We start from the raw sequence: 26,825 nt of genomic DNA, 5'->3' as shown, positions 1-26,825 counted from the left end.
TAGAGACACAGGTGTTCCCACAGCCCAGGTGTGGCTTTGGCGGGAGTGAGGTGCGGCTGTGATATGACACAGCATGGCCCAGGTCGGGCAGTCCCGGGGGGTTGTGCGTGCAGGGGTTGGCCCACTGTGATCTTTGGTCCCTTCCCCTGAGGGGAGAGAGATTCCTTGCTACTTGTTCTGTGGGATGAATAAAACCATGGAGGTTACGGTTGGAGAAAATCAAGTCATTTGATCGGCTGGGGAAGAAGAACATAAGAGGAGTATGTGTGCTTAGTCACTCAGTCGTGTCCGACTCTGCAACCCCATGGACTGTAGCCCGCCAGGCTCTTCTGTCCATGGGATTCTCCAGGCAAGAACACTAGAGTGGGCTGCCATGCCCTCCTCCAGAGGATCTTCCCAACCCAGGGGTCGAATCCAGGTCTCCCACACTGCAGGTGGACTCTTTACCATCTGAGCCACCAGGGAAGCCCTAAGAGGCGTATGTTGGAGACCAAAAGAGGGAAAGACAGGGCAGTTAAGGACCAGGTTCTTGATGGCCTTTGAACCCTACTCGAAGCCATTTTCTTTTAAATTCAGTCATTGAAGGGAAGTGAGCACTTTTGAGTTGTAGAATGATAGGGTTTAGTAAGTATTACCTTTGTGTCTTGGTGGGAGGGGTGGTGGGGGGTGTTAGGTATTGTGCTAGATTTGGTGGGGCCTGTGGATGAAGAATGATACAAAGATGAGAAACACAGAGGTCCCTGTCATCTAGGCGTTGCTGATGATCTCCTAGCCTTGTGGTGAGTAAGGTGTGAGTTGGTTGAGGAGGTGCTCAGGTGAGGAGGCACAGAACCAAAGGCTTGCTTTCCATTTCAGAGATTTGAAGGCCTCTGTCCTGCTCACCCTGGCCCAGGTTTCTCTTCTGGCTCAACATCTCTAGCCTCCATTTCCTCCTCATGTGCCATAGTTTATACATCTTACAAGATCTTGGTAGTTCTCTTCTCAGTTTGCCTCATAAAATAAGAGACCCAAACATGAACACAGTATTCTGCATAGGCTAACCGTAGTAGGAGCATTGCTTTCCTTGTTCTGAGAGTGTATTGGCACTCAGTCACCAGGTAATAATATGTTCCTGGACCACCAGGACATCTATTCTGGGGAGACCTGCCGTTAACAAAGAGAAGGGGTTCTGGGAAGGAGGTCCTAGTGAAGAGGACACAAGTGGGCCTGTGTTCCCCCTGGAAACCTGCCTAAGTCTGCTCACCTTCCTTAGCGACTTCTCCTATCACTTTCTGTTCCCCATTCCTGCTCCTGCCTCCTGCCTCATACACCCTGAGGTCCACTGTTAGGCCCTGACCCCTTTAGTCCTTTGTGGGTGGTAGTTCTTTAAGTACTTGTTGAACTGTGCATCTCATACATTTTATTGTTCAGTTCAGTTCAGTGGCTTAGTCGTGTCCGACTCTTTGTGACCCCATGGACTGCAGCACACCAGGCCTCCCTGTCCATCACCAACTCCTGGAGTGTACTCAAATTCATGTCCATTGAGTTGGTGATGCCATCCAATCATCTCATCCTCTGTCGTCCCCTTCTCCTCCCTCCTTCAGTCTTTCCCAGCATCGGAGTCTTTTCCAATGAGTCAGTTCTTCTCATCAGCTAGCCAGAGTATTGGAGTTTCAGCTTCAGCATCAGTCCTTCCAATGAATATTCAAGACTGATTTCCCACTGGTTGGATCTCCTTGCAGTCCAAGGACCTCTCAAGAGTCTTCTCCAACACCACAGTTCAAAAGCATCAATTCTTCAGCGCTCAACTTTCTTCATAGTCCAACTCTCACATCTATATGTGACTACTCTATTTATATAGCTTTGATTAGACGAGACTTTGTTGGCAAAGTAATGTCTCTGCTTTTTAATATGCTGTCTAGGTTGGTCATAACTTTTCTTCCAAGGAGCAAGTGTCTCTTAATTTCATGGCTGCAGTCACCATCTGCAGTGATTTTGGAGCCCCAAAAAATAAAGTCTGTCACTGTTTCCCCATCTATTTGCCATGAAGTGATGGGACCGGATGCCATGATCTTCGTTTTCTGAATGTTGAGTTTTAAGCCAACTTTTTCACTCTCTTTCACTTTCATCCAGAGGTTCTTTAGTTCTTTGCTTTCTGCCATAAGGGTGGTGTCATCTGCATATCTGAGGTTATTGATATTTCTCCCAGCAGTCTTAATTCTAGCTTGTGCTTCATCTAGTCCAGCATTTCTCATGATGTACTCTGCATATAAGTTAAATAAGCAGGGTGACAATATATAGCCTTGACATACTCCTTTTCCTATTTGGAACCAGTCTGTTGTTCCATGTCCAGTTCTGTTGCTTCTTGACCTGCATACAGTTTTCTCAGGAGGCAGGTAAGGTGCTCTGGTATTCCCATCTCTTTAAGAATTTCCCACAGTTTGTTGGTGATCCACACAGTCAAAGGCTTTGGTGTAGTCAATAAAGCAGAAGTAGATGTTTTTCTGGAACTCTCTTGCTTTTTCAGTGATCCAACGGATGTTGGCAATTTGATCTCTGATTTCTCTACCTTTTCTAAAACCAGCTTGAACATCTGGAAGTTCATGGTTCATATACTGTTGAAGCCTGGCTTGGAGAATTTTGAGTGTTACTTTGCTATCATGTGAGATAAGTGCAATTGTGCAGTTTTGTGCATTCTTTGGCATTGCCTTTCTTTGGGATTGGAATGAAAACTGACCTTTTCCAGTCCTGTGGCCACTGCTGAGTTTTCCAAATTTGGGGGCGTATGACTGCAGCACTTTCACAGCATCATCTTTTAGGATTTGAAATAGCTCCACTGGAATTCCATCACCTCCACTAGCTTTGTTCGTAGTGATGCTTTCTAAGGCCCACTTGACTTCACATTCCAGGATGTCTGGCTCTAGGTGAGTGATCACACCATCGTGATTATCTGGGTCATGAATATCTCTTTTGTATAGTTCTTCTGTGTATTCTTGCCACCTCTTCTTTATATCTTCTGCTTCTGTTAGGTCCATACCATTTCTGTCCCTTATTGTGCCCATCTTTGCATGAAATGTTCCCTTGGTATCTCTGATTTTCCTGAAGCGATCTCTAGTCTTTTCCATTCTATTGTTTTCCTCTATTTCTTTGCACTGATCACTGAGGAAGGCTTTGTTATCTCTCCTTGCTATTCTTTGGAACTCTGCATTCAAATGGGTATATCTTTCCTTTTCTCTTTTGCCTTTCCCTTCTCTTCTTTTCACAGCTATTTGCAAGGCCTCCTCAGACAACCGTTTTGCCTTTTTGCATTTCTTTTTCTTGGGAATGGTCTTGATCACTGCCCCCTGTACACTGTCATGAACCTCTGTCTATAGTTCTTCAGGCACTCTATCAGATCTAATTCCTTGAATCTATTTCTCACTTCCACTGTATAATCATAAGGGATTTAATTTAGGTCATACCTGAATAGTCTAGTGATTTTCCCTACTTTCTTCAATTTAAGTCTGAATGTGGCAATAAGGAGTTCATGATCTGAGCCACAGTCAGCTCCCGGTCTTGTTTTTGCTGACTGTATAGAGCTTTTCCATCTTTGGCTGCAGAGAATATAATCAATCTGATTTCAGTATTGAACATCTGGTGATGTCCATGTGTAGAGTCTCCTCTTGTGTTGTTGGAAGAGGGTGTTTGCTATGACCAGTGCATTCTCTTGGCAAAACTCTGTTAGCCTTTGCCCTGCTTCATTTTGTACTCCAAGGCCAAATTTGCCTGTTACTCCAGGTATCTCTTGACTTCCTACTTCTGCATTCCAGTCCCCTATAATGAAAAGGACATCTTTTTGGGGTGTTAGTTCTAGAAGGTCTTCTAGGTCTTCATAGAGCTGTTCAACTTCAGCTTCTTCAGCATTACTCGTCAGGGCATAGACTTGGATTGCTGTGATATTGAATGGTTTGCCTTGGAAACAAACAGAGGTCATTTTGTCGTTTTTGAGATTGCATCCAAGGACTGCATTTTGGACTCTTGTTGACTGTGATGGCTACTCCATTTCTTCTAAGGGATTCTTGCCCACAGTAGTAGATATAATGGTCATCGGGGTTAAATTCACCCATTCCAGTCCATTTTAGTTCTCTGATTCCTAAAATGTTGATGTTCACTCTTGCCATCTCTAGTTTGACCACTTCCAATTTTCCTTGATCCATGGGCCTAACATTCCAGGTTCCTATGCAATATCGCTCTTTATAGCATCGGATTTTACTTCCATCACTAGTCGCATCCACAACTGGGTGGTGTTTTTGCTTTTGCTCCGTCTCTTCATTTTTTCCGGAGTTATTTCTCCACTGATCTCCAGTAGTATACTGGGGAATTCCTCTTTCAGTGTCCTATCTTTTTGCTTTTTCATACTGTTCATGGGGTTCTCAAGGCAAGAATACTGAAGTGGTTTGCCATTCCCTTCTCCAGTGGACCACGTTTTGTCAGAACTCTCCACCGTGACCTGTCCATCTTGTGTGGCCCTACGCGGCATGGCTCATAGTTTCTTTGAGTTAGACAAGGCTGTGGTCAGTGTGATCAGATAGGTTAGTTTTCTGTGATTGTGGTTTTCATTCTGTCTGCCCTCTAATGGAGAAGGATAAGAGGCTTATAGAAGCTTCCTGATGGGAGAGACTGACTGAGAGGGAAACTGGGTCTTGTTCTGAGGGTCGGGGCCATGCTCAGCAAATCTGTAATCCAATTTTCTATTGATGGATGGGGCTGTGTTCCCTCCCTGTCATTTGACCTGAGGCCAAACTACGGTGGAGATAACAAAGATAATGACCTCCTTCAAAAGGTCCCGTGCACACACTGCTGCACTCGGTGCCCCTACATGTTATTGTAAGTAGGTTTATATTCATTCACTCTTCATTCAAAAAGAAAGAAGAAAAGATCTGGAGAAAAGAGGCAAAGGTGATTCAGAGTTTTAAGGCTGGGTGATTGGAACTCCAATGGCCCTATTGCCAGAGGTGGCACTTAGAAGAGGGAGGTGTTACTAAGGAAGGACAAAGACTGCCTAAAGATACAGGTCTTTGCTCTCAGGCGAAGGCGCCCTGGCAGAAGCAGGCCAGTGTGTTTGTTCTTGTTAGAAGAAGGAAGGATGTTGTGGGAATCGCATGGATCGCACACTGAGATGGTGAGCCTTGGATTCTTCATCTGTGACCTTTCTTATCTTGAGCATCTTTTGTTCCCAAAGTCACCTTTCATGATCTTTTGGCCACATTTGATACGTTGGCCACTTTTCTGCTTCTTGAAGTAGTTTTTTAAAAATTTGGCTTCCAAACACCAATCTCTCTTTTCTCTGCTCATGCCACCAGCCCCTCCTTCTCAGTCTCCATTTTGACAGTTATCTCCACTTCCTGCCCTGGGCTCAGGCTGCACACACCACCTCTCTTGGTGATCTCCACTGGTGTCTGGCTTCACTAGCCTTTCTTCTCTGGGAGTTCTCACTCTTCATCTGTAACCCCCATGGCTCACACTCTGTTGAATTCTGCACTTAGGTATGTAACTGCCGGTTTGATATTTCCGCTGCTGCTAAGTCGCATCAGTCGTGTCCGACTCTGTGCGACCCCATAGACGGCAGCCCACCAGGCTCCCCCGTCCCTTTGATTGTCATGCAAGAACACTGGAGTGGGTTGCCATTTCCTTCTCCAATGCATGAAAGTGAAAAGTGAAAGTGAAGTCGCTCAGTTGCGTCTGACTCTAGCGACCCCATGGACGATAGCCTACCAGGCTCCTCCGTCCATGGGATTTTCCAGGCAAAAGTACTGGAGTGGGGTGCCATTGCCTTCTCCGGATATTTCCACTGGGAAGTCTAATAGGCATCTTGAACTTAACCTAACACTGAACTGATTTCTTCTTTCCAGGCGAGTACCTTCCACAGTCCTCTTCTATAAATGGCAACTCCGTCCTTCCCGTTGCTCAGGCCCCCAAATCCTATAGTCAGCCCTGGTTTGTCTCCTCCTCTCCCACCTACATTCAGTCGATCAGCAAAACCTGTTGACTCTAATCTAAAATATAAACCCAGATTCTAAGTACTTCCCACCCCCTCCATTGTTGCCATCTGGTCCAGGCCACCATCCTTGTCACTGAGATCACTGAAATAACTTTTGTTTTTTTCAAATTTTGATCGGAGTATAGTTGCTTTGCAATGTTGTGTTTCTGCTCTACAGCAAGGTGAATTAGCTATACATACACGTATCAGTTCAGTTCAGTTGCTCAGTCCTGTCTGACACTTTGTGACCCTATGGACTACAGCATGCCAGGCTTCCTTGTCCATCACCAACTCCCAGAACTTGCTTAAACTCATGTCCATCAAGTCGGTGATGTCATCCAACCGTCTCATCTTCTGTCTCCTCCTCCTCCTTCCTTCAGTCTTTGCCAGCATCAGAGTCTTTTCCAATGAGTAAAAGTTCTTTGTATCAAGTGGCCAGAGTATTGGAGCTTCAGCTTCAGCATCAGCCCTTCCAGTGAATATTCAGGACCAATTTCCTTTAGGATTGACTGGTTGGATCTCCTTGCAGTCCAAGGGACTCTCAAGAATTTTCTCCAACACCATGGTTCAGAAGTGTCAGTTCTCCAGTGCTCAGCTTTCTTTCGGGTCCGACTCTCACATCCATACATGACTACTGGAAAAACCATACCTTTGACTATATGGACTTTTGTTGACAAAGTAATGTCTCTGCTTTTTAATATGCTGTCTAAATTGGTCATAGCTTTTCTTCCAAGGAGGAAATGTCTTTTAATTTCATGGCTGCGGTGATTTTGGAGCCCCAAATCACTGAAAATAAAGAAAATAAAGTCTGTCTGAAAATAAAGTTTCCGTTGTTACCCCATCTATTTGCCATGAAGTGATGGGACCGGATGCCATGATCTTAGTTTTTTGGATGTTGAGTTTTAGGCCAGCTTTTTCACTCTCCTCTTTCATTGTCATCAAGAGGCTCTTGAGTTCTTCTTCGCTTTCTGCCATAAGGGTGGTTTCATCTGCATATCTGAGATTATTGATATTTCTCTCAGCAATCTTGATTCCAACTACTTTTTGAATTTCCTTCCCATTTAGGTCACCACAGAGCACTGAGTAAAGTTCCCTGTGGTATACAGTAGGTTCTCATTAGTTAGCTATTTTATACACACGATCCCTGGGTCTGGAAAATCCATTGACAGAAGAGCCTGGTGGGCTACAGTCCATGGGGTCGCAGAGTCAGATAGGACTGAGCAACTGCACACACGGCGTGCGCGCACACACAGACACACACACACACTTCAGTAAAAGCTAAGGTCTTGGTGATGGAGATGTGATCTGCACTACCCCCATCCCCAACTACCCCGGCCTCCCCCCCAACCCCCATCTCATCTTTGCTTTTTTCTCTCCTGCTTACTCTGCTCCAGCCACACTGCTTGCTTTCCCTCAAGCACGCCAGGCCTCTCCTCTCCAGGGCTCCGTCGTTCCCTCCACCTGAAACATCTTCCCCAACCCCTTACTTACTTCATTTGGCTCCTTAACGCCTTCCAGCATTGTTCAACTGTCCCCTTACTAGGAAGGCCCTTCCCTGGCCAGCCTAAGCTAAATAATTTGGCCTCTGCTTTTTTGTTCTGCACTGCACATTTTATACAGTCTGACATGCATTTATACTGTTTCCCTGAGTGTTTGTCTCCCCTGCTAGAATGTTCCTTGAAAGCCAGAGCTTTGTTTTGTGCCCTGAGGTATAAGCCTGGCATATATAGTAGACATCAGTACATATTTACTGAGTGAATGAATGAGTTTGTGACTATAGTTCATGACACTTACATAGCATTGTACCTTATGGATTATACGTTATGTTCAAAAACGTTAGATCATTGGTCAGTGTGTTCAATTTTTGTACATCAGACTAAATCTAATGCTACTTAAAGTGTATTGACTTCCTTGACGGCCTATACGCAAACTGGTTTCCTTGGGAGATCTTAAGTATGGCCTTCAAATCTATCCTCCATCTTGTTTTATTTGAGTGAAGGGGGACCTGACTTCTAACTTACAGAGCATTTCTTTATTTTATCACTGGTTTCATTCTTAGGAACTTTATTGATTCCTACTTGTTGAATTATTATAATTCTTATGTTAGGTAAACTGGGAAATGTTTAAAAACAGAGGCATATCAAATGCCTCCTTTGCCCTAATGCCCTTGTTTAGTGGGGGGGCTACAACACTGCATGGGCTTCCCTGGTAGCCAAGTGGTAAAGAATCCACCTGTGGTGTAAGAGACACAGAAGATGGGGTTTCGATCCCTGGGTCAGGAAGATCCTATGGAGGAGGACATGGCAGCCCACTCCAGCATTCTTGAGGGGAGAATTCCATGGACAGAGGAGCCAGGTGGGGTACAGTCCATGGGGTCGCAGAGTTGGAAATGACTGAAGCAACTTATGGCACCCCACTGCAGCACTCTTGCCTGGAAAATCCCATGGATGGAGGAGCCTGGTGGGCCGCAGTCCATGGGGTCACTAAGAGTCGGACACGACTGAGCGACTTCACTTTCACTTTTCACTTTCATGCATTGGAGAAGGAAATGGCACCCCACTCCAGTGTTCTTGCCTGGAGAATCCCAGGGACGGAGGAGCCTGGTGGGCTGCCATCTATGGGGTCGCACAGAGTCGGACACGACTGAAGCGACTTAGCAGCAGCAGCAGAAGCAACTTAGCATGCACGCATGACGCTGCACAACTCCTACAATTGTGGGACACAGCAGCCATGGCAGACGTAAAATGTTTGGCTTTAGTTTCTCATCGTTGAATCTTCTGTTTGTTTTCTTCCTGCTGTTCAAAACAAGTGGCGTTTTAAGACCCTGTCTGCTTTGCGCTCACATTGTTCGGTCGTTTGGACTACTGCTTGTCGCTCGTTATTAGCTCAGCTGTGTCAAGTTTTTCCTGATTCCATTCTACTTCATCTGCTCACTTGGCTTTCTTCCTTAGGTGTTTCAGATACTCTGCCTACTGTTCCATTTCACTTGATTGACATCAAACTTGTATGAGAGCAAATGAGTCCATATTTTCATCAGGCGGTTACGGTACCCTTTGTCAGCCTAATCATTACCTAGTTAATTATCCCTATCAAAATACAAATGGTATCTGTCATTCAGAATCTGAGCCTAGCATTGTGGTAAGGTTAAAAGATTCGAGCGTGGCAACCGACAACAATTCTGAGCCGATTCTCCAGAGAGAGGATGCAGTACTTTGATTTGGGGAGCAGTGGAAGCAGGCGGAGGCAGAAATTTGATCCTAATTTTATTGCATATAGATGATTTTACTTAGCCTACCTCACAGTGAAGACGTGTTATTATAATTTCATCTGTGTAAGTGCCCTGTTTTGAACACATAGCAGTTAAAATCTAGGTGATTATTTCACAGTGAACTTAACAATTCTGAATTTGACTGGAAATGTGTTTATGGAGCCCTATACTCTGAAGAGAGGCCTGCATAGATTCTCCTAGGTCTGACTTAAGTATTCCATTAGTCATCTGGGACCAGACTAGTCGAGAGGCTGTAGGTATAAGTTTCAGGACAGTTTGAAATGACATGAATACTGCAAGACCCCTTATAGCTAGCCACAAAGGGCTGTCTCCAAGCCCTAATTGTACCAGCAATGTCTGCTTTATTCTATATATAATTAATCAAGTTTATATAATCTAGCTATATTAAAAAGCTTTAGTGCTATTTCATGCCTGTAATCGCATATTGTGCTGATTGCTGTGTTTTTATTCTTCTCTTTGGAAGTTAAGAATCCATCAGTTCATAATCTTTTCCAGTTTTTGGTTTATAAATATCTTTTATTAGTTTCCCCAAAATTGCTTTGCTGCTTTCAATCCTGGCTTAATCCCTCCAACGCTCAGGTTAAGAATGATGTTATTTGAGCTCAGTTCTTTAAATTTCTGTTTTGATAAGTTTATATTTTCCCTTTGATGGTTCCATTGATGAGGCCAAAGGCTGAACTCCCTGCAGTGAATGGTTAAGTAGGGGAAGAGGTACCTTATATTGCTGTCTTCCAAAAGCATGATTAGAGAAGAGGGATATCTTTTTTTTTTTTTGGTACTGCTTACTGGGAAGAAGGTTAGAAAACAAGACTTCTCACCAGGAATTCCAAAGCTAAAAATATGTGACTCTGGGGCAGATGAAGAAGTTTCAACATTGGAGGTGGGGGTGTGAAAGGGAACACTGAGCTAGGAAGGAAACCTAATTTTCCATCTAAGAAGCCTAGCTTACATGAATAATTTCTAGAGTAAGGCCTTTTCCAGTCAGATCTGTTGGTGCTGTCGAGCTGGTATTTCAAGTATGTCCATCTGCATTTAAACGAATTGCTCCAAGACAATCTGATTATGCGGTAGTTACTTTGGTGAGAATAGCGCCTCAGTGGAATGGAAACTTCATTTTGAGTCTAATATTAGACCTTGCTTTGGAAAATTCCTTTTAAATGATCACAAGCTGGGAATAGCAAAAGAATTTAACTTTCGACAGACAGCATTCACCAAGAATTTTTAACTGCTTATGTTTGGGTCCTTGGGAAAGCAGATGGGAGAAACTGACCTAACCAAACTGACTAGACTGGAATTGACTTGACCTGATGCGGTGTTTATATATCTGTTGCTGATAAGTTTCCCTTGTAGTCTCATTTGCTCAAAATATTTTCATTCTTTGAGTGTGAGCACGCTAAGGATGCAGATTGTTAGGATGCCTAGTTGTCTTAACAATCTTAACTTCTCAGTCTCCAGACAGCGTTGCCTGCAAAGGGGTCTGAGGCAGAGCAGAAAGGGCAGATGAACCCACAGACCCAAAGCCAGCCTCTGAGTAAGTAGGTGCTGGGAACTTCATCAGAACTGGTCTTCAGGAAATTTTTAGTTTGGCTGGTTGTGTCTGAGCAAACTCACCCAGTTTGAAGTAAAGTTTATTTAAATGACGTGCCCTCACTCCCACCGCCTCCAAAAAAACCTCACCCTGTCATTTAAAAATATAATTATATTGGGTAGGGGGAGGCTCAAGAGGGGGAAGATATATGAATACGTATAGCTGATTCATGTTGTCCTGAAGCAGAAATTAACATTGTAAAACAGTTATGCTCCAATTAAAGAAAATAATATAATGTTAAAATGATCATGAAGTTTCCAGATATCATGTCTCCTTGGCTTAGCTTAAGGATACGTTTCAGCTGCCCTCATGGCTTGGTTTAGGAAAACCAATGATTGGTGTATGAGATAAATTTAATGTTTTTAAAAGATCTTTCTGAAATTGAGATGCATCCTTTTTTAATTTTCAAATTTTTAATTGGAGGACAATTGCTTTACAATATTGTGTTGGTTTCTGCCATACCTCACCATGAATCAGCCATAGATATACACGTGTCCCCTCTCTCTTAAACTCCCTCCCCCCTCCCACCCCTCTAGGTTGTCACAGAGCACCTGATTTGAGTTCTCTGCGTCATAGAGCAAATTTCACTGGCTATCTATTTTACATATGGTAATTTATGTTTCTGTCACAGTGCACATTTAATGTAGTAGACTTTTTCTTTCTGACTAAGCTGGTAATAGTTGATAGTGCCTTAGAATTGAGGAAGAATATTGATAAATTAATATAAGCTACCATTTATTGATTGCCCAGTTGATCCCAGTTCCTGCCTTTGCTAGGTACATTATCCCTGATTCTAACAATAATCCTGCATGGCAGCAGTTATCATGAGCCTGGGTTTAGAGAAGAGGAGACTGAGGCTCAGAAAAGTTACACAGGCCTTGGTCCTGATCACACAGCTGGTGGTAGCTAAAGTGGTGATACTAGAGTTCGCATCCAGAAGTGGTCGGTTTCACAGCATGTGTTCTTACAGGATATCTTTTTGATGTTTACTATATTTGAAATTAAACCTGAGGAATTTTAAACATTTACTTATTTTTAAGGGACAACCATGAATCCATTAAGTGGTAACGTACCATTTTTAGTAAAAATAACTTTTTCCAAAACTTGAATAGTAAAGAGAGTAGTGGTTGCCTTTCTGTGTATTGTTTATTATCAAGCTAAATGGAGGGCAGCTAGATCCTCTTCTGCATTCAGTCTGTGCTATACACTTTTTATTGAGGCGTGTGAAGAAACTCTGTCCTCACACAGATATGTATTTGAAAAGGGAGGGGTATTTTAATAACCTTTATGAATATTTAGATGTTCTTTGATAATAACCCCAACCCCCCCAAGTGATCGCTTCTTTAAGGTTAGTTGCAGTGTAGCATCTGAAACTATGCCAGTGGACTTGTGGTGCCCTGTTCCATTAAGATCTTTTGGTCTGGAATCTTCCTTACAAAAGAATTCTGAGTAATGTGTGTAGCTATTCCCTGACTCCAACAAGTAGAGCTTAATTCCTGCCACTCGCCCTCCCTGGGGGTGGGGCTAGACCAAATGACTTGCTTCCAAAGAGTAGAATGAGGACAAAGGGAAAATGGGTAACTTCTGCGGTGGAGAAGCCTGAGGATCACTGCCCTGGCCACACAGTGACCGTGGACGTCGCCTGTGATGATGTGAGCCCTGATGTCCTGTAACGAAAAAACTCACATCGGAAAAGTGTGTCCAAATCAGAAGATATTCTACAGAGTACCTGACCAGAACTCCTTGATTGTCAAGCTCGTGAAAAACAAGGGCAGACTGGGAAACCGTCATAGACCAGAGGAAACTGGGAAGACACGACAGCTAAGTGCAGTGTGGTCCTCAAGATTGGACACTTGAACAGAAAGAGGACATTAATGGAAAAACTGGTGAAATCCAAATAAAATCTAGAATGTCCTTACTGTTACCATATCAGTGTCAACTTCTAGTTTTGATGAATATATCATGGTAAAGTAAGGTGTTAATAGTGGAAGGGGGAAGTTGAGTAAAGGGTATACAAGAACTCTGTCACTTTTCTGTAAATCTAAAATTACTGCAAAATAAAAGGTTTTTAAAAATGCACTGTTATGCATTGCATTTTGAATAACTCGTTTACCCATGCATGATTTGGTAACATCATGGCCATGGTCATTTGGAGAATACTGGTTCACAGAGTTAGGCAGATCTTTGAACTGTTGACACATTTTATTGTTCAGTACTTTACAAATCACATTTGTTAATAGCGCCACGTGTCTCCATCAGGTAAGTCTTCACTGAGAAGCTCTCAAGTTTCACGGTGGTGGATCCAAGTTTCCAGAAATCCTAATTTTCCCTTGAAAGCTCAGATGTTCTGTTTGGCAATGAACACTGCTGTTGTTTTCCTGAATGTAATAGGCTCATCGTGTTCATTTTCAAGAAAATGTCTGCCAAATATCCAGGTCTAAATAACCATAGCTTGGTAGTTATTCTTTAAAATGTTTGGTGAAAAAATTGATCCAACTTGCAACTCAGTTTGCATGAGTCCTTTTCCTCAAAACAACTATCACACTTCAGAATGCAACAGAAATGTTTTATGGTACTTTTCAATTTGTCATGTACAATATTGAAAGACAAGTCCCAGGAATCAAGATGTAATTAAGCTGATTACTTCTACTGTGTCATCAAGGATATTTTTTTCCCTCTGGAAAAGAATTATTTTTACAATTTTTAATTGAAATACAGTTGATTTACAGTGTTCTGTTAATTCCAGGTGTATAGCAAAGTGATTCAGTTTTATATACTTTTAAAAATTCTCTTCCATTGTAGGTTCTCACAAGATGTTGAGTATAGTTCCCTGTACTATAGGGAACATTTCATGAAGTTCTATACAGTAGGTCCATGATGGCTATAGATTTTATCCATAGTAATTTGTATGTTTTAATCCCAAACTCCTAATTTAAAGGATACTTGAACAGATTTTCCCCATTTTACTGTGTGTGTGTGTGTGTGTTGGAGAAGACAGTGACCACTAGTAGTGACCTACTACTACCGCTGCCTTGACTTGTGCTGAGGCACTTTTATACCATTGGTGCAAATACCAACACAGTAGAAAACTCCAGGAACATTTCAGTAATCTAAATGAAAAGGATTTGGCCTTTCTGACTTTCCTAAAATGGTCCTGGGTGCCCCTAGGGGTCCACAGACCATACCTTGAGAGCTGCTGTCCTCAGGTAAAGCAGCAGTTGCTAAATGGTCACAAAAGAACAGCTGACATAACCAAGACCAACTCCATTAAGAAGCACATGGCGCCATGGTGGTGCCCGGGGTGTAGATGATGATGCTGTTTTGGCTTAACTGGTCTTACTTTTGATGGCCCATGAAGCTTTGCCATTTGTTTGTGGACAAACATTTCTAAACCATTTTTAAATGCTGAAAGGTAGACTTTGATAATCTGGTATCTGTGTTTGCTGCTGTTTTTAACATAATCCTTTATAAGATTTCATTCAGGAAATTGAGAAAATCGCCTCTGAAAATTACCTCTTTGCTTTCTTTCCTTTAAAGGTAAATCTCACCTGGCTATTGTGCAGCGAGTAAACAATGAGGGAGAGGGGGATCCATTTTATGAAGTTCTGGGAATTGTCACATTAGAGGATGTGATTGAAGAAATCATCAAATCTGAGATTCTAGATGAAACAGATTTATACAGTGAGTACCGTCGCCTGAGTATAACTTTGCAAAACCTTTGCTTTTATTTGCCATGTTGTTTGTGAGTCATCTGACATCTCTCCAGCTGTTGTCTGTCTATTTCTAATAACACACAGTGTGTGTAGGCTGGGTACCACCTACAAGTATACACCAGTCTTTCCACCACAGAGGAAGAAGAGTGCAGGTCCTGTAATATCAACTGGCCATGGTTTTTTATTTTTGAAAAGCCAACTGCTTCTGAGCTGGGCATTATTTGCCCTGAACAGAGAACTCCATTCTTGGCTTTCATTTTACACAGTTAGGCAAATTGTTTCAGTTAAGTTTCTGCCTCTACTTAAAGTCATAATTCAAATGCTTAAAAACTGAAAAGGGTTTGTGGATAGCAACTGTTGAAATTTCCTCGTTCTAGTACCCATGGGTCGGGATAGAGGTGAATTTTGCAGGCGTAGTTTTGCTGGGTAGTGTTGTCACTGCGGAGTATATAGCAAGAGCAGGACAGGTTAGGGTACACAGTCAAAGCGTGTCTTTCTCGTTCTGTTTCTCTGCCTTCTGGGAGGTGGGCTTGGATTGGGGACGGTGGGTATCCACACCTGTTTGCCCAGGAGTAGGGTTGGTCCTGGGGCTTCCCAGGTGGTGCTAGTGGTAAAGAACCCACCTGCCAGTGTAGGAGATGTTTTAAGAGACACAGGTTCCATCCCTGGATTGGGAAGATCCCCTGGAGGAGGGCATGGCAACCCACCCCAGGATTCTCTTGCCTGGGGAATCCCATGGACTGGTGCACTGCAGTCCTTAGGGTCACGCAGAGCCAAACACGACTGAAGTGACTTAGCACACACACACAGGCCGGATCCTGGGCTGGGCAATGAACCTGCATTCTGTCCTATTAAATCCACAACTGTTGGATTTCCTCAGCCTCACTCTTAGCAAAGTAATACTCTTTAAAGAGTTTCTTAATGCCAAAGATGGCCTGAGGCCTGAGATGTTAGGGGCTGTCAAAGGTGGTATAGAGAAGGAGAATTTGGGCTCTTTGTATCCTGTTGAGCTTTTCAAGCTTGAATTGGAGGGGAAAAGGGACGGTTCAGGTGGCCTGGAGCACCAAGGACAAAACCAGCCTTGCTCAAAGCAGAGTCATTTTATTCAGGCCTATTGGAAAGGGAATGTCCCTCATTTTAAAACTGAAGTCTTCCGTCCACCCTTAAAAAAAAAAAAATTAATATTTATTTCTTGACCTGCTTCCCAAATGGATCTTATTTTTTCCCTCACATCTGTATAGTGTTCTTTAAACAACCCCGGTCCCTATGTGTTTTATCCTTTTGACTCTTGGAAAATAATCAGAGCTTTCATAATAGAGAATATTGTTAATTGTGTGTTTACATTCTTTTCATCCTTCCTCACAGAGACTGTTTAATACCAAGTGTGTCTCTGCATATTTATGTGTTTCCCCAGGGGTAATCCTCAGTGTAAGAAAGATAATCTAGACATTTATGCGCCTTTATGTTTACACTTCAGCTCACTTCTTTTAAACCTTGATGAGACTGATTTCATACATGGCTTCCTGAGATGAGATACTGAACTGTGTTTCAAGGATAGTCTTGATTCAGTTCAGGGATGATGATGACCTTTGACATTAGAAAATGATTCAGAATGCTTGCCTTGATTTTTGCTGCCTGACTTTAAAGAGAATTTGGGACAGAGGAAAATTCCAGGTTGTGATTGCCTTCTCCCCAGGACAAGCCTGATTAGTCGTCAGTGTTTTGCCTTAGGCATGAAATGGTAATGTAAAGACTCATGATTCTTGAGGGCGGAAAGCAAGCAATTAGGAAAAGCAAGCAAATTGTCTCTAACCTAGTTTTTTCTTGATCATTACTTTGTCCAGAAAAATACTCAGAAGTTTTGCATTTGACACGTTCAAGATCAAGGATTGGCAAACTACACTTAGAAGCTAAAAAAAATTTTTTTAACATTTTTTCAGTTGTTAAAAAGTCAAAAGAATATTATTTTGTGACACGTAAAAATGATACAGAATTAAAATGTCCTATCCAGAATACAGTTTTACTGCAGCACAGCCCTGCTAATTCATTTTCACATGGCTTCTTTTTGCTCAACAGCAGAGTTGTAGTTGCAACAGAGTGTACATGGCCCGCAAGCCTGAAATATTTACTGTCCAGCCCTTTGCAGAGGAAATGTGCTGACCTCTATTCTGAATCACTCCTTCGTATTTGCTTGACCTTGAGGGTCTCATGGTCTGGGGATCAACAGATAATATTATTAAAATCAATCACAAATAATCACTGTTCTGTGAAAGTGTTCTTGTTCATTTCTCGAGGGTGGGGGTGTGTGTGTGTGTGTGTGTGCTCTTAGAGCAGAGGCTGGCAGGGACACGCTTCTCTGTGTCTTCTGTAGTGTGATTGTTCTTCCTGCTGTGTGGCAGCCTGAGTAGCAGGAGCCTGTGTGCGCCCTGGGCTCATGTCCTGTCGCTGCGTGGTTATGTAAAGGCTCTACGAGGGGAGGATTTTTGTCCACAGCTGCCCATTAATAATACTTAGAAGGGCCCTGTAGATCTTCCCAGTGTGTGTCCACGGTCATCCCTAATCATGTTACCTGTGATTTCGTACTCTGGATTGTGTCATAGCCACGCCTGTGCTGCACTGATCCGATGAGTGTCCCTCCCCTCTCCACGTGCTGTTTGTATGTAGCGTGCCCACCATCTGGAGAGCGAGCTTAGCCTTTCCAATATATCGTGTCATTTTTTGTTCAAAAAGAGCCCTGATCTAATGGAATGTGTTTCCTTACTTTTTCCTTTTCTTGTTCCTCCCTCAGCTGATAACAGAACGAAAAAGAAAGTGGCCCATCGAGAAAGAAAGCAAGATTTTTCTGCCTTTAAGCAAACAGACAGCGAGATGAAGGTTAAAATATCACCACAGCTTCTCTTGGCCATGCACCGTTTCCTAGCAACAGGCAAGTGCGCTTATCACAGTTTGAAATCTCTGCCAACCCTGGAGCAAGTTTCTCGCCCACGCTGACTGGGGTGGGCTGGGGGTGGAGCCTGGGACCTGGGGTGATAAGTAATGCCACTTTTGTGTTTTGTTTTTTTTGTTTTGTTTGTTTTGTTTTGTTTTTTTCTTTTTAAATTCTCTCCTCTCCTATGTTCAGTGTCGGCATGAACCCTCTGAGACATTTACCAGGGGGTGGACCAGTAACTTAAAATTGGTCTGAAAGGTAAGGATGAATGTTAGTGCCACACTGCATGTGAACGGTAGGCCAGGCCATCCGCTTCAGCTCAGTCCAGGGGAGAGCCAGCTGGCGGAGCAGGCGGACAGTGCATACCAGACCCCATCTCGGTGTGTCAGGCATTGAGTAGCTCTCTCTTCAGCTTGCCTCAGAAGAACAGTTGGACATCAGTGGTGGCACAGGTGCTATGATTTGCAGTGAAGAACAATAAATTCTCAAAATTAAATCTTTACCCTTTCTGGTTGTAATGAAATCAGAAATCCTCAGAACTCTGACATAGATTTCCTGATGGCCTCTTCAAAGCAGATTGTTAACTCAGGCCCATTCCAGGAGGCAAGTGTTCACATTATTAAAACCACCGACCCAGCCGGCAGTGACTGCTCCAGGGAGGTCAAGGTCGAACGGATTTGAGAGACTGACTGACCCTGCTCACATCCCCAGATGGCTCTCTAGGCGAAGGGTGAGCTCTGTTGGCCAGGGGGAAGTGTGAGAGAATCTGAGAGTGCCCAGTGGCCTATAGAAGACGTCTGTGTCCAAGATGGGCAGCCAGTGCCTTTCAACTGAATGCAGTGTACTTGAGATATTTTGAAAAGAAGGCTAACAGCAACCACGTGATGGAATGTTATACACTCTTTAAGATCATTTTTTCAGATACCTCGAAAGGCTCATCATATAATACTTATCACATGTGAAAATACTTAGTGTAAAGTAAGAAGAAACAGTATAAAACCATGTGTACACAAGATTATCCTTGTATTTTTTAGTGTACACACACACGTATGTACATGGTACTCATGCCTAGGTGAGGTATGGGAAAGAAATACTCACCAATTGCTCAGAATGGTTATGAGTGGTTGGTTTATAGGTTTATTTTCTTCTTTCTCTTTTTCTGTATTTTCCAAAACTTCTGTGATGTACTATCTTATTTTGTTATTACAAAAAAGTCACTGAACTAATGCAGAATCTATAGGTCTCACATATAACATAATTAAAAACCTTTTAAGACATATGAACAATATCTTTAACTTATTTTTTTTATTTCTGATAATATTGTTCTTCATCATTTAAGAACCACAATTTAGATGTTATCTTATTCTGCCTCAGAGATACCATAAAGTTCACTTTCAGTATAGCACCCTTAAGTCAGTAACTTGGGGTTTTGTTATTTTAAATGAAATCACTATCTTTATCAATTCAGATCAACATTACTTTTTTTAATAGCAAGCTGGAGTGCATGTTGTTGTGTGCACGTGCCTTGCTTTTATTCTGAATCTCTACCTTCCTCTGTTTCCAGACTTTCTCAGGGTAGTCGATGGGAGAATGAGATGTGAGCACTGCGTCTGAGCACCTGGTACTAACCCACGCTTAGACGCTTCCTGACCTCTGCTTCTTCCTTTGGCTGTTGTTGGACAGTCAGTCTTTTGTGGCCTGTTGCAGGGTGTCCTGGCAGTCATGGAGCCTGCTTCTGGTTGATTTTCCTTTGTGTCAGTCAGAAAATGAGGGTATTTTTTTTTTTTTTTTATGATACCTGATACCAATGACAGGTTGAAAAAGAAAAATTCTAAAGCAACAAACATGAGAATTCAGCATTTTCTAATTTCTCCCAGGTTATCTGCCCCCAGTGGATCACGAAACGGAAGTCTCATTAATCCATGCTGTATTGCTCCGATTCCAAGTATTCTTTAAACACTTTAATCACTAGCATCATTTTTTCCATCCATTTGAAGTGTAATATCGAGTTGTGTTTATATCTATAGAAGTAGAAGCATTTAGCCCATCCCAGATGTCAGAGAAGATCCTTCTAAGGCTGCTAAAGCACCCCAATGTCATCCAGGAACTGAAGTATGATGAGAAGAACAAGAAAGCTCCAGAATACTACCTCTACCAGCGAAACAAACCTGTAGACTACTTCGTTCTCATTTTGCAGGTCAGAAGTATTAATCAATAGTTGTTTGATCTCATTGAGTACCCACCCTTCCAGCTCTGAGGAGACTTGGTGTAGGTGAATGGGTGTCAAGGATTGCACACTTAACTTCTGGGGTGGCCTTATATGTGGGAGAATTTCATCTCCCTGTTTTCATATCTGCAAAAGCAGTGTCGTTAGTTACTTTAATTTCCAGTACTGATAGGCACTTGGTGATTGCTGAGGCATCGAGGCATTCCTTTGAAGAAGGGTGAATTCAGGTGTTTGTTTGTTTTTTGGAAGAGTTTGGGGAATTAACTGTGTGTGTCTAAATCTTGGCTGGACATTTGAAATGTCAGTGTTGTGAGTTCCTTGGGTCTTCTTTTCATTGTCTTTTCTTTCTTCCATCCCTCATTAAGACTTGGCCTTACACAGCTTCTTAGAGATTCCTTATTATCTCTTCTCTTAATGTTGTCAGAATAATCCATTTATTGGGTTGGCCCAAAAGTTCGTTTGGGTTTTCCCATAAGGTGTTATGGAAAAACCCGAATGTATTGCTTTTATTCCTGGTTACTAACCAGATTCTGTTTTAATGAGCAACTGATGGGTAATCACAGCCTCTCACGGCAGTGGTTACTTACCTCCTTCTTTACTATAACATGATCCACTATATAAGGTGAGAAGGTCCCTCCATTCTGAGTCCTCTTAGAGGGGCTTCTGTGCTTGAGTTGACAGGAGGCCCTTGTTATCTCACAGTTTCACCTGGTAGAGCACAGTTCTTGGCATGGAGACCAACATGCATAGTACAAAGAACAGTGTGCTCGTTTTATTGATTTCTTATACCTATTTAGTGAACAATTACTTTTATGGGAATTCTGAGTGTATTTCAGTACGAGAATACTAGCCCTTTTAGCATTCTCCTGTTTCTTGGTTACTTCCTAATAAGAATTGGAAGGATCTTTGTAAGAGTATAATTAGCACTTGGTAGGCCCATCTATAGGAGAAGGCAATGGCACCCCACTCCAGTATTCTTGCCTGGAGACTCCCAGGGACGGGGGAGCCTGGTGGGCTGCCGTCTATTGGGTCACACAGAGTCGGACACGACTGAAGCGACTTAGCAGCAGCAGAGGGCCATCTACAGTTTGCATCTAGCAAGTCTTAGTTATCTAAATGAACTAAAGTTCTTTTATTTGAAAGTAACATTTATCAAATGTCTAGATGTTGGAGACTCTGGGAAGTGTTGTGTTCATGCCCTATGTTTGGCCTGTACAGTGAATTCTGGATGCAGAAGTCAGGAGCTGTAGAAAAGTCTGGATTAACTGGGTATATGCTGCTTTCATAGGGTGTTCCCTTGGAAACTTCTGTTTGCAGGTTTTCTAAGTCAGTACCCTGATGCTTCTACTAAACTTAGTCTCATTCAGTCCTGTGCTGTGTTTTTTGTTTCTCTGGGGATAGATGAGCTTGAAACTCTGAGGGGGCTATTGAGAATTAACTTTATTTACCACAGTGAAGGAAAAGCATTCATGTTTCTCATAAAAGGTCGATATGAATATTCCTTAAACCTAGGGAAGCTAAATGACATTAAAGACAGTTTATTTCGGAGAACTCTGAGGGTTGACATTGTGAATTTCAGTAATAGTAGAAACTCTATGGCTTTCAATTGTTGATTTTTATATAGTTAGCATTTATGAATTCTGATTCATTAATGCTCTATTGGTATGTAAGAAAGCCATTTCCTGGCTGATAGATCTAAAAGTAGATTTTATGGAAGAGGGACTTCATAATCTTTGTTCTTTTATAAGTAAATCTTTAAAGATATTTTTCAGAAGACTTTTAGGTCTATGTAACTATATTTGAATACCTGTGTCATGTTAAATATTTTTGTAAATGTGACAAGTTCTTGGAACTGATGATGTCATGAGGGTTTTATAAAGATGTACAGGATTTATGGAGGTGTTCAAATTATAGAGTTTGGTGAAAGTCATGTTCTTGTGAGCCAGCCAGTTACTTGAGGTACGCAGAGTATGACAAAATGAAATCTAATACCCTGTCAGTCTAACATATGCCTAGTCGCTCAGTCATGTCTGACTGTTTGTGACCCCATGGACTGTAGCCCTCCACACTCCTCTGTCCGTGGGATTTCCCGCAAGAATCCTGGAGTGGGTTGCCATTTCCTCCTCTGGGGATTCTTTCAGACCCAGGGATCAAACCTGTGTCTCCTGCCTTGGCAGGCAGATTCTTTACCACTGAGCCACCTGGGAAGCCCCATACAGAGTATAGTCCAAGCTAAAATATCACTAATCCATCATTGGAAATTCATGCCAGATTATTGAATATGTTCCACTGTATTTTAAGAGCATTAAATTAGTAGAAAGCAGCAGTAGCTGCCTTCCCTTCCTGTCCCAGGGCTAGCGAGCTGCCCTCTTCTGAAGATACTTGAAAACTCTTATCAAATGATTGATGTCTGGAATATAATTATAAATAGAAACATCATTTTGAGTTTAAACCCTAGATGAAATAAATTTATTCAAAGGGCAAACCACTCAAGTAAGCTTAATTAAAAGAATATCCTATAGGTTATGGGGCACATACATCCCACTACAGATGAATAAAAAGGCACTTTCAAGTTTTATCTGAGAAAATAGTTTTTTAAATAAAATGTATTTTGATAAAAACACAGTAGATAGTGAAAGAAAACTTTATTGCCTCTACATACCTTAAATAACTTAATAAAATAATGGAAATGGATAGGAACATAATTTTGATGGAAAATTTTTTTCTACCATCATAAAAACAGAAGGAAAAATATTAGTTTTAAATTGTGTACATAATAAAACAAAATTAACCAGGTTGAAGAAAATTAAATATAAAGCTAGGGAAGTACACTTTTAAAAACATTTTATATGACTTCATAAAAATTGGTCATTTGCTGTCACATGTAATGTCTAGTAAATTCAGAAAGAAATTTCATAAAAACAATCTGCACAGATCATAATGAAATAAAATTAAACATAAAAATGCATAATTGAAAAGTACAGAGCTATTTTAAAATTGTGGTCAGTTCTCTTACAAAGATGTGTATATAACAGACAGTATAAGATGTTCTCATTTGTGTTAAAGGAACCTACGTTCTTCCTTTACACACACATAATAATCATTGCCTCTGAGGAGGAGGTTTGGAGAACTAGCAATAGGGTGGAAGGGAAACTTACTGCTCTTTTTGAATTTCCATGTGTATGTACTACCTGTTTAAATATGTTAAAAATTGTGAATTAATGGCAAACTAAAAACCCTAAGTAGCAACTGAATTAGGGAGAAAATATATAGATTATCATAAAATACCATAAGACTATTAAATAATATAAATACTGTATACATAATATGGCAAATTTTAAACTGTTATTTCTATAAGTATTTGCATAAGAAAAAAGATACCTATAATTTTCTGTAATAGAAAAAGAGCAAAGCAACAAACTCAAAAGAACAAATTAAATAATAGATTATCATGAAAATAACTTTTAAAGTGAAAAAACTCTACATATATACAAAATCAAGATTGGGTCTTTTAAAAGATGAACAAACTTAGTATTCTCATGCCATAATTAATGTGATAAGAGAAAAAGCAAAACTAGAAGTTCTCCCTTGCCCCCCTGAAAAGCAGCTAGAATCAAAAGAATCACTTGGAAAAGTTGAGACTTTAAAGAATTCAATTTCTATATTACACACATAGAAAAAAAAATGATTGACTGTCATATGCATTCTTTAGGACAACATGGCCTTATCTAATTAAGTCTGAGTAAATACTACTGTGGCCCAGTCTCACTTATCCACATTGATGGAGAAGTCCTAAATAAAAAGATAGCAGTTAGAAACCAACAGTAGACCCAAAGAGTTATTCACTGTGACTGAATTAGGATTATTTTAGAAATTTAGGGCCAGTTTAATAAAAGGACAACAAAACTAAAATATGCCATGTTAATTAAGAAAGCAGTAAAAGAAAAAATCCTTATACTATCGATAGTTATCAAAAAGGCAACTGACAGAGGTAAACATCCATTCTTGATTTTAGAAAACAAACCCTCTACCCCCACCAAAAAAAATCTCTGTAAAAATCCATGATGAACAGTGAACAAAAAACACAATACTTAACATCATTTCACCTGCTATTTGGGAAAGGAATTTTAAGCCTTCAATATCAAACCTTCTCATGGAGTTTTGAGTTGCAGGATCTTCTGTGTCTCAGTGGATAATATTTCCTCACTCTTGACTCATGTCCTGATAACACAGTCACGTTAATGAAAAAAATTAGCTACCTAGCGTCAACCCTATTTTTTTTTTAAAAAGTATGTATAAATATTGGGTTGGCTAAAGAGTTCATTTGAGTTTTTCCATAACACCTTACAGAAAAACCTCAAAAAACTCTTTGGCCAACCCAATATGAAACCAATATAAGTTCCTTTTGAACCCTTTGAGCGGAGAACTCTTGTATAGAACAATAAAGAGAACAAGTTTGTAATTAGCACTTTGAATGTGTAAATGATGATGTTCGGCTGACAGGAAAGTGCCAGTGGGCCCAGACTGTTGCTCTTGCATCCAGCGCACTAGGCTCCCCTGCACCTGGCGAGGAAGGCACCCTCCAGCCCTGTGCTCAGTTTGAGCTACTTTGTATGTTTGTACAGTATGTTGTGCTGTTAGTTGGCCTCTGCTGGGTGTGACCGGATTATTTCTATGTTTAGTCCTCCTCGCTGCTTTCTCTTTGGCTCAGTGCTTCTCACACTTCAGTGTGCTTGGGAATCTCTTGAGGATTCATTACATCTAGGGTGGAGTCTTAACAAACTCCCATTTGGATGAGTAGAAGGCTTAGCCACAATGATTTATGTAGTAAGAACAGCTTCCTAACAGAGAGATTTGAGCAGTAAAGGCAAGTGCTGGCACTGACATCTGGTGGTAGCACTTGGTTAGATGATGGTCAACGAGATAGCCTGAAATATGTGTACATTAATTTTTGACCATCAAAAAAAATTTTTTTTTAATTTAAGCATTTATGAACTTGCTGAGTCCCAGGACAACATCTGCGGACTCCAGATTGAAAAATATTGCTTTAGAATGGATGGGTGGTGTTCCTTTTCCTATTGGGTAGTGCTGGTGACCTGGTATTTAATGGTATCTCCTGTACGTGTCAAAGCCTACTTGTGATGATGATTTGAAAAACAGGAAATAAAAAGAGAACTCAATTCCAGAGTGAGCAGGAGACCAAGTAGCTGCTCAGCGTATGGGATCTGAGGGTCTTCAGCCATGAGCCCATGGCCTCCACTGATCGCTTGACCTTGTTCATGCCAGCGAGGACAGCTGAGCCTTCTCCCTAGAGGCCAGGTCCATGTGATCACTGAGCACTTTGTGGATGCTTAGAAACTTTGAAAGGAGTTACACCTTTTTCCAAGGAAAGGTGGGATCCTGTGGGAGTCACTGTACTCGAGGAGCCAGCAGCTTTGCTTGGGGCAGTGAAGCCTTCTTCCTGTTGGTTAGTTTACCCATGTGATGCCCCTTCTTCCTTTGGGAGTCTGTCCTGCCCTGTCCCAGTTTTTTTTTGGTGACAGGCTAGAGCAAAGCCATGAATGTTTCAAAAGTAAAATTGATACATAGCCCCTTCCGTATATAGAAAGTCGTTATCTGAGAAGTTCCCTGATTGTTTTGAGCCCAGTAAGATACTTATTTCCTCAAAGGGCAGCGCTGTTTTGTGTACTTAATGGCACCCCACTCCAGTACTTTTGCCTAGAGAATCCCATGGACGGAGGAGCCTGGTGGGCTGCAGTCCATGGGGTCACTAGAGTTGGACACAACTGAGCGAGTTCACTTTCACTTTTCACTTTCATGCATTGGAGAAGGAAATGGCAACCCACTCCAGTGTTCTTGCCTGGAGAATCCCAGGGACGGGGGAGCCTGGTGGGCTGCCTCTAGGGGATCGCACAGAGTCGGACACGACTGAAGCGACTTAGCAGCAGCAGCAGCAGGTTTACTTGAAAATGGTCACTTTTCTGAGTCATTGACACACACAGATGAATAAAAATGTGTTCACTGGATGTTTTTAAAACTTGCCGGTCAGGAAAGCCTCACTCTAGAGAAGGAGGTCTGGGTAGTTTTGGGGGTTGTAGAATCACAGAATGTTAGAACTGAAAGAACCATAGGGTTCGTCTTCTCTACTAACGTTTTATAAATGAAGCAAGATTAGCCTAGGGCAGCAGTTCCTAAATGCTTGATACTTGACAAAGTTTTCTCCAGTTTGAGGCAAAATGAGGGGAAAAAAGGACAGTGGCAATGAGTTCTTCATGCAGCTATGTGTATTCAGTTTGTTTCCCTGGTGGCTCAGCTGGTAAAGAATCTGCCTGCAATTCAGACCTGGGTTCGATCCCTGGGTTGGGAAGATCCCTTGGAGGAGGACATGGCAACCCATTCCAGTATTCTTGCCTGGCAGTCCCCATGAATAGAAGAGCCTAGTGGGCTACCGTCCATGGGGTCACAGAGTCCGACACGACGGAGCGACTAAGCACACATTCTGAAATTATGTATTTTCTATATTGGGGATTAAAATATCTGGGCTTCTGTGAAATCATGGTCTCACACAGATAGCTGTGTGTTTAAAAAAAATCTCTTATGAAATAAAAATGTGGCAACCCTCTCTTTGTTCCTGAGGAGGAAGATGGATTTTCCTAGTTCTTGGGATCCAAGCTGGGAACCACTGACCTAGTATACCTGCCTTTAATCTGATGGATCTAGACTCGGTAGACTCCACAAGGAAGGTAGCTGATCTTCCTCTGCCTGCCAGCCAGTCTTAGGGAGCAGGGAGAGATCACCTGAGGGGACTGAGAATTTTTGAGCAGCCGTCCTGGTCTAACTGACAGCTGTGGGGAGTCTTTCGAGAGGCTAGAATGCCCAGAGTTTCCAGAGCTGATACCCATTTGCAGGGACACGGAACACGGAAGGCCCTGTCACTTGTTCTTTAAAAAAAAAAAAAATTAAAAGATCCAGATCAACGGGTGGTTCATACAGATGGACGTCATTTAGAGTCTTTACGGCATTTGATCCTGCCTCCTGATTTTCTGCATAGAAATGCAGGTTAGGAGATGGTCTTGCAGCC

General features: G+C 41.9%; 1 protein-coding gene across 3 annotated transcripts in view; it reads left to right on the top strand.

The window, feature by feature from the left end:
* CNNM2 (cyclin and CBS domain divalent metal cation transport mediator 2) overlaps window positions 1–26,825 on the top strand; it is a 182,296-nt gene that overhangs the window by 134,764 nt on the left and 20,707 nt on the right. For 2 of the 3 annotated variants that reach the window (XM_005888044.2, XM_070363447.1), the window contains exons 2-4: window positions 14,413–14,556; window positions 17,377–17,514; window positions 19,545–19,714. In XM_005888044.2, coding sequence (XP_005888106.2) covers window positions 14,413–14,556; window positions 17,377–17,514; window positions 19,545–19,714 — 452 coding nt within the window. Of the gene's footprint in view, window positions 1–14,412; window positions 14,557–17,376; window positions 17,515–17,709; window positions 17,776–19,544; window positions 19,715–26,825 lie in introns of those variants that run through there. The other variant, XR_011462752.1, reaches the window with a different exon arrangement.

This window comes from Bos mutus, chromosome 26 (genome assembly GCF_027580195.1).
Source record: "Bos mutus isolate GX-2022 chromosome 26, NWIPB_WYAK_1.1, whole genome shotgun sequence".
Taxonomy (NCBI): Eukaryota; Metazoa; Chordata; class Mammalia; order Artiodactyla; family Bovidae; genus Bos; species Bos mutus.
Note: the sequence above shows the minus strand (reverse complement) of the source record. Positions and strands in the feature narration are given on the sequence as shown.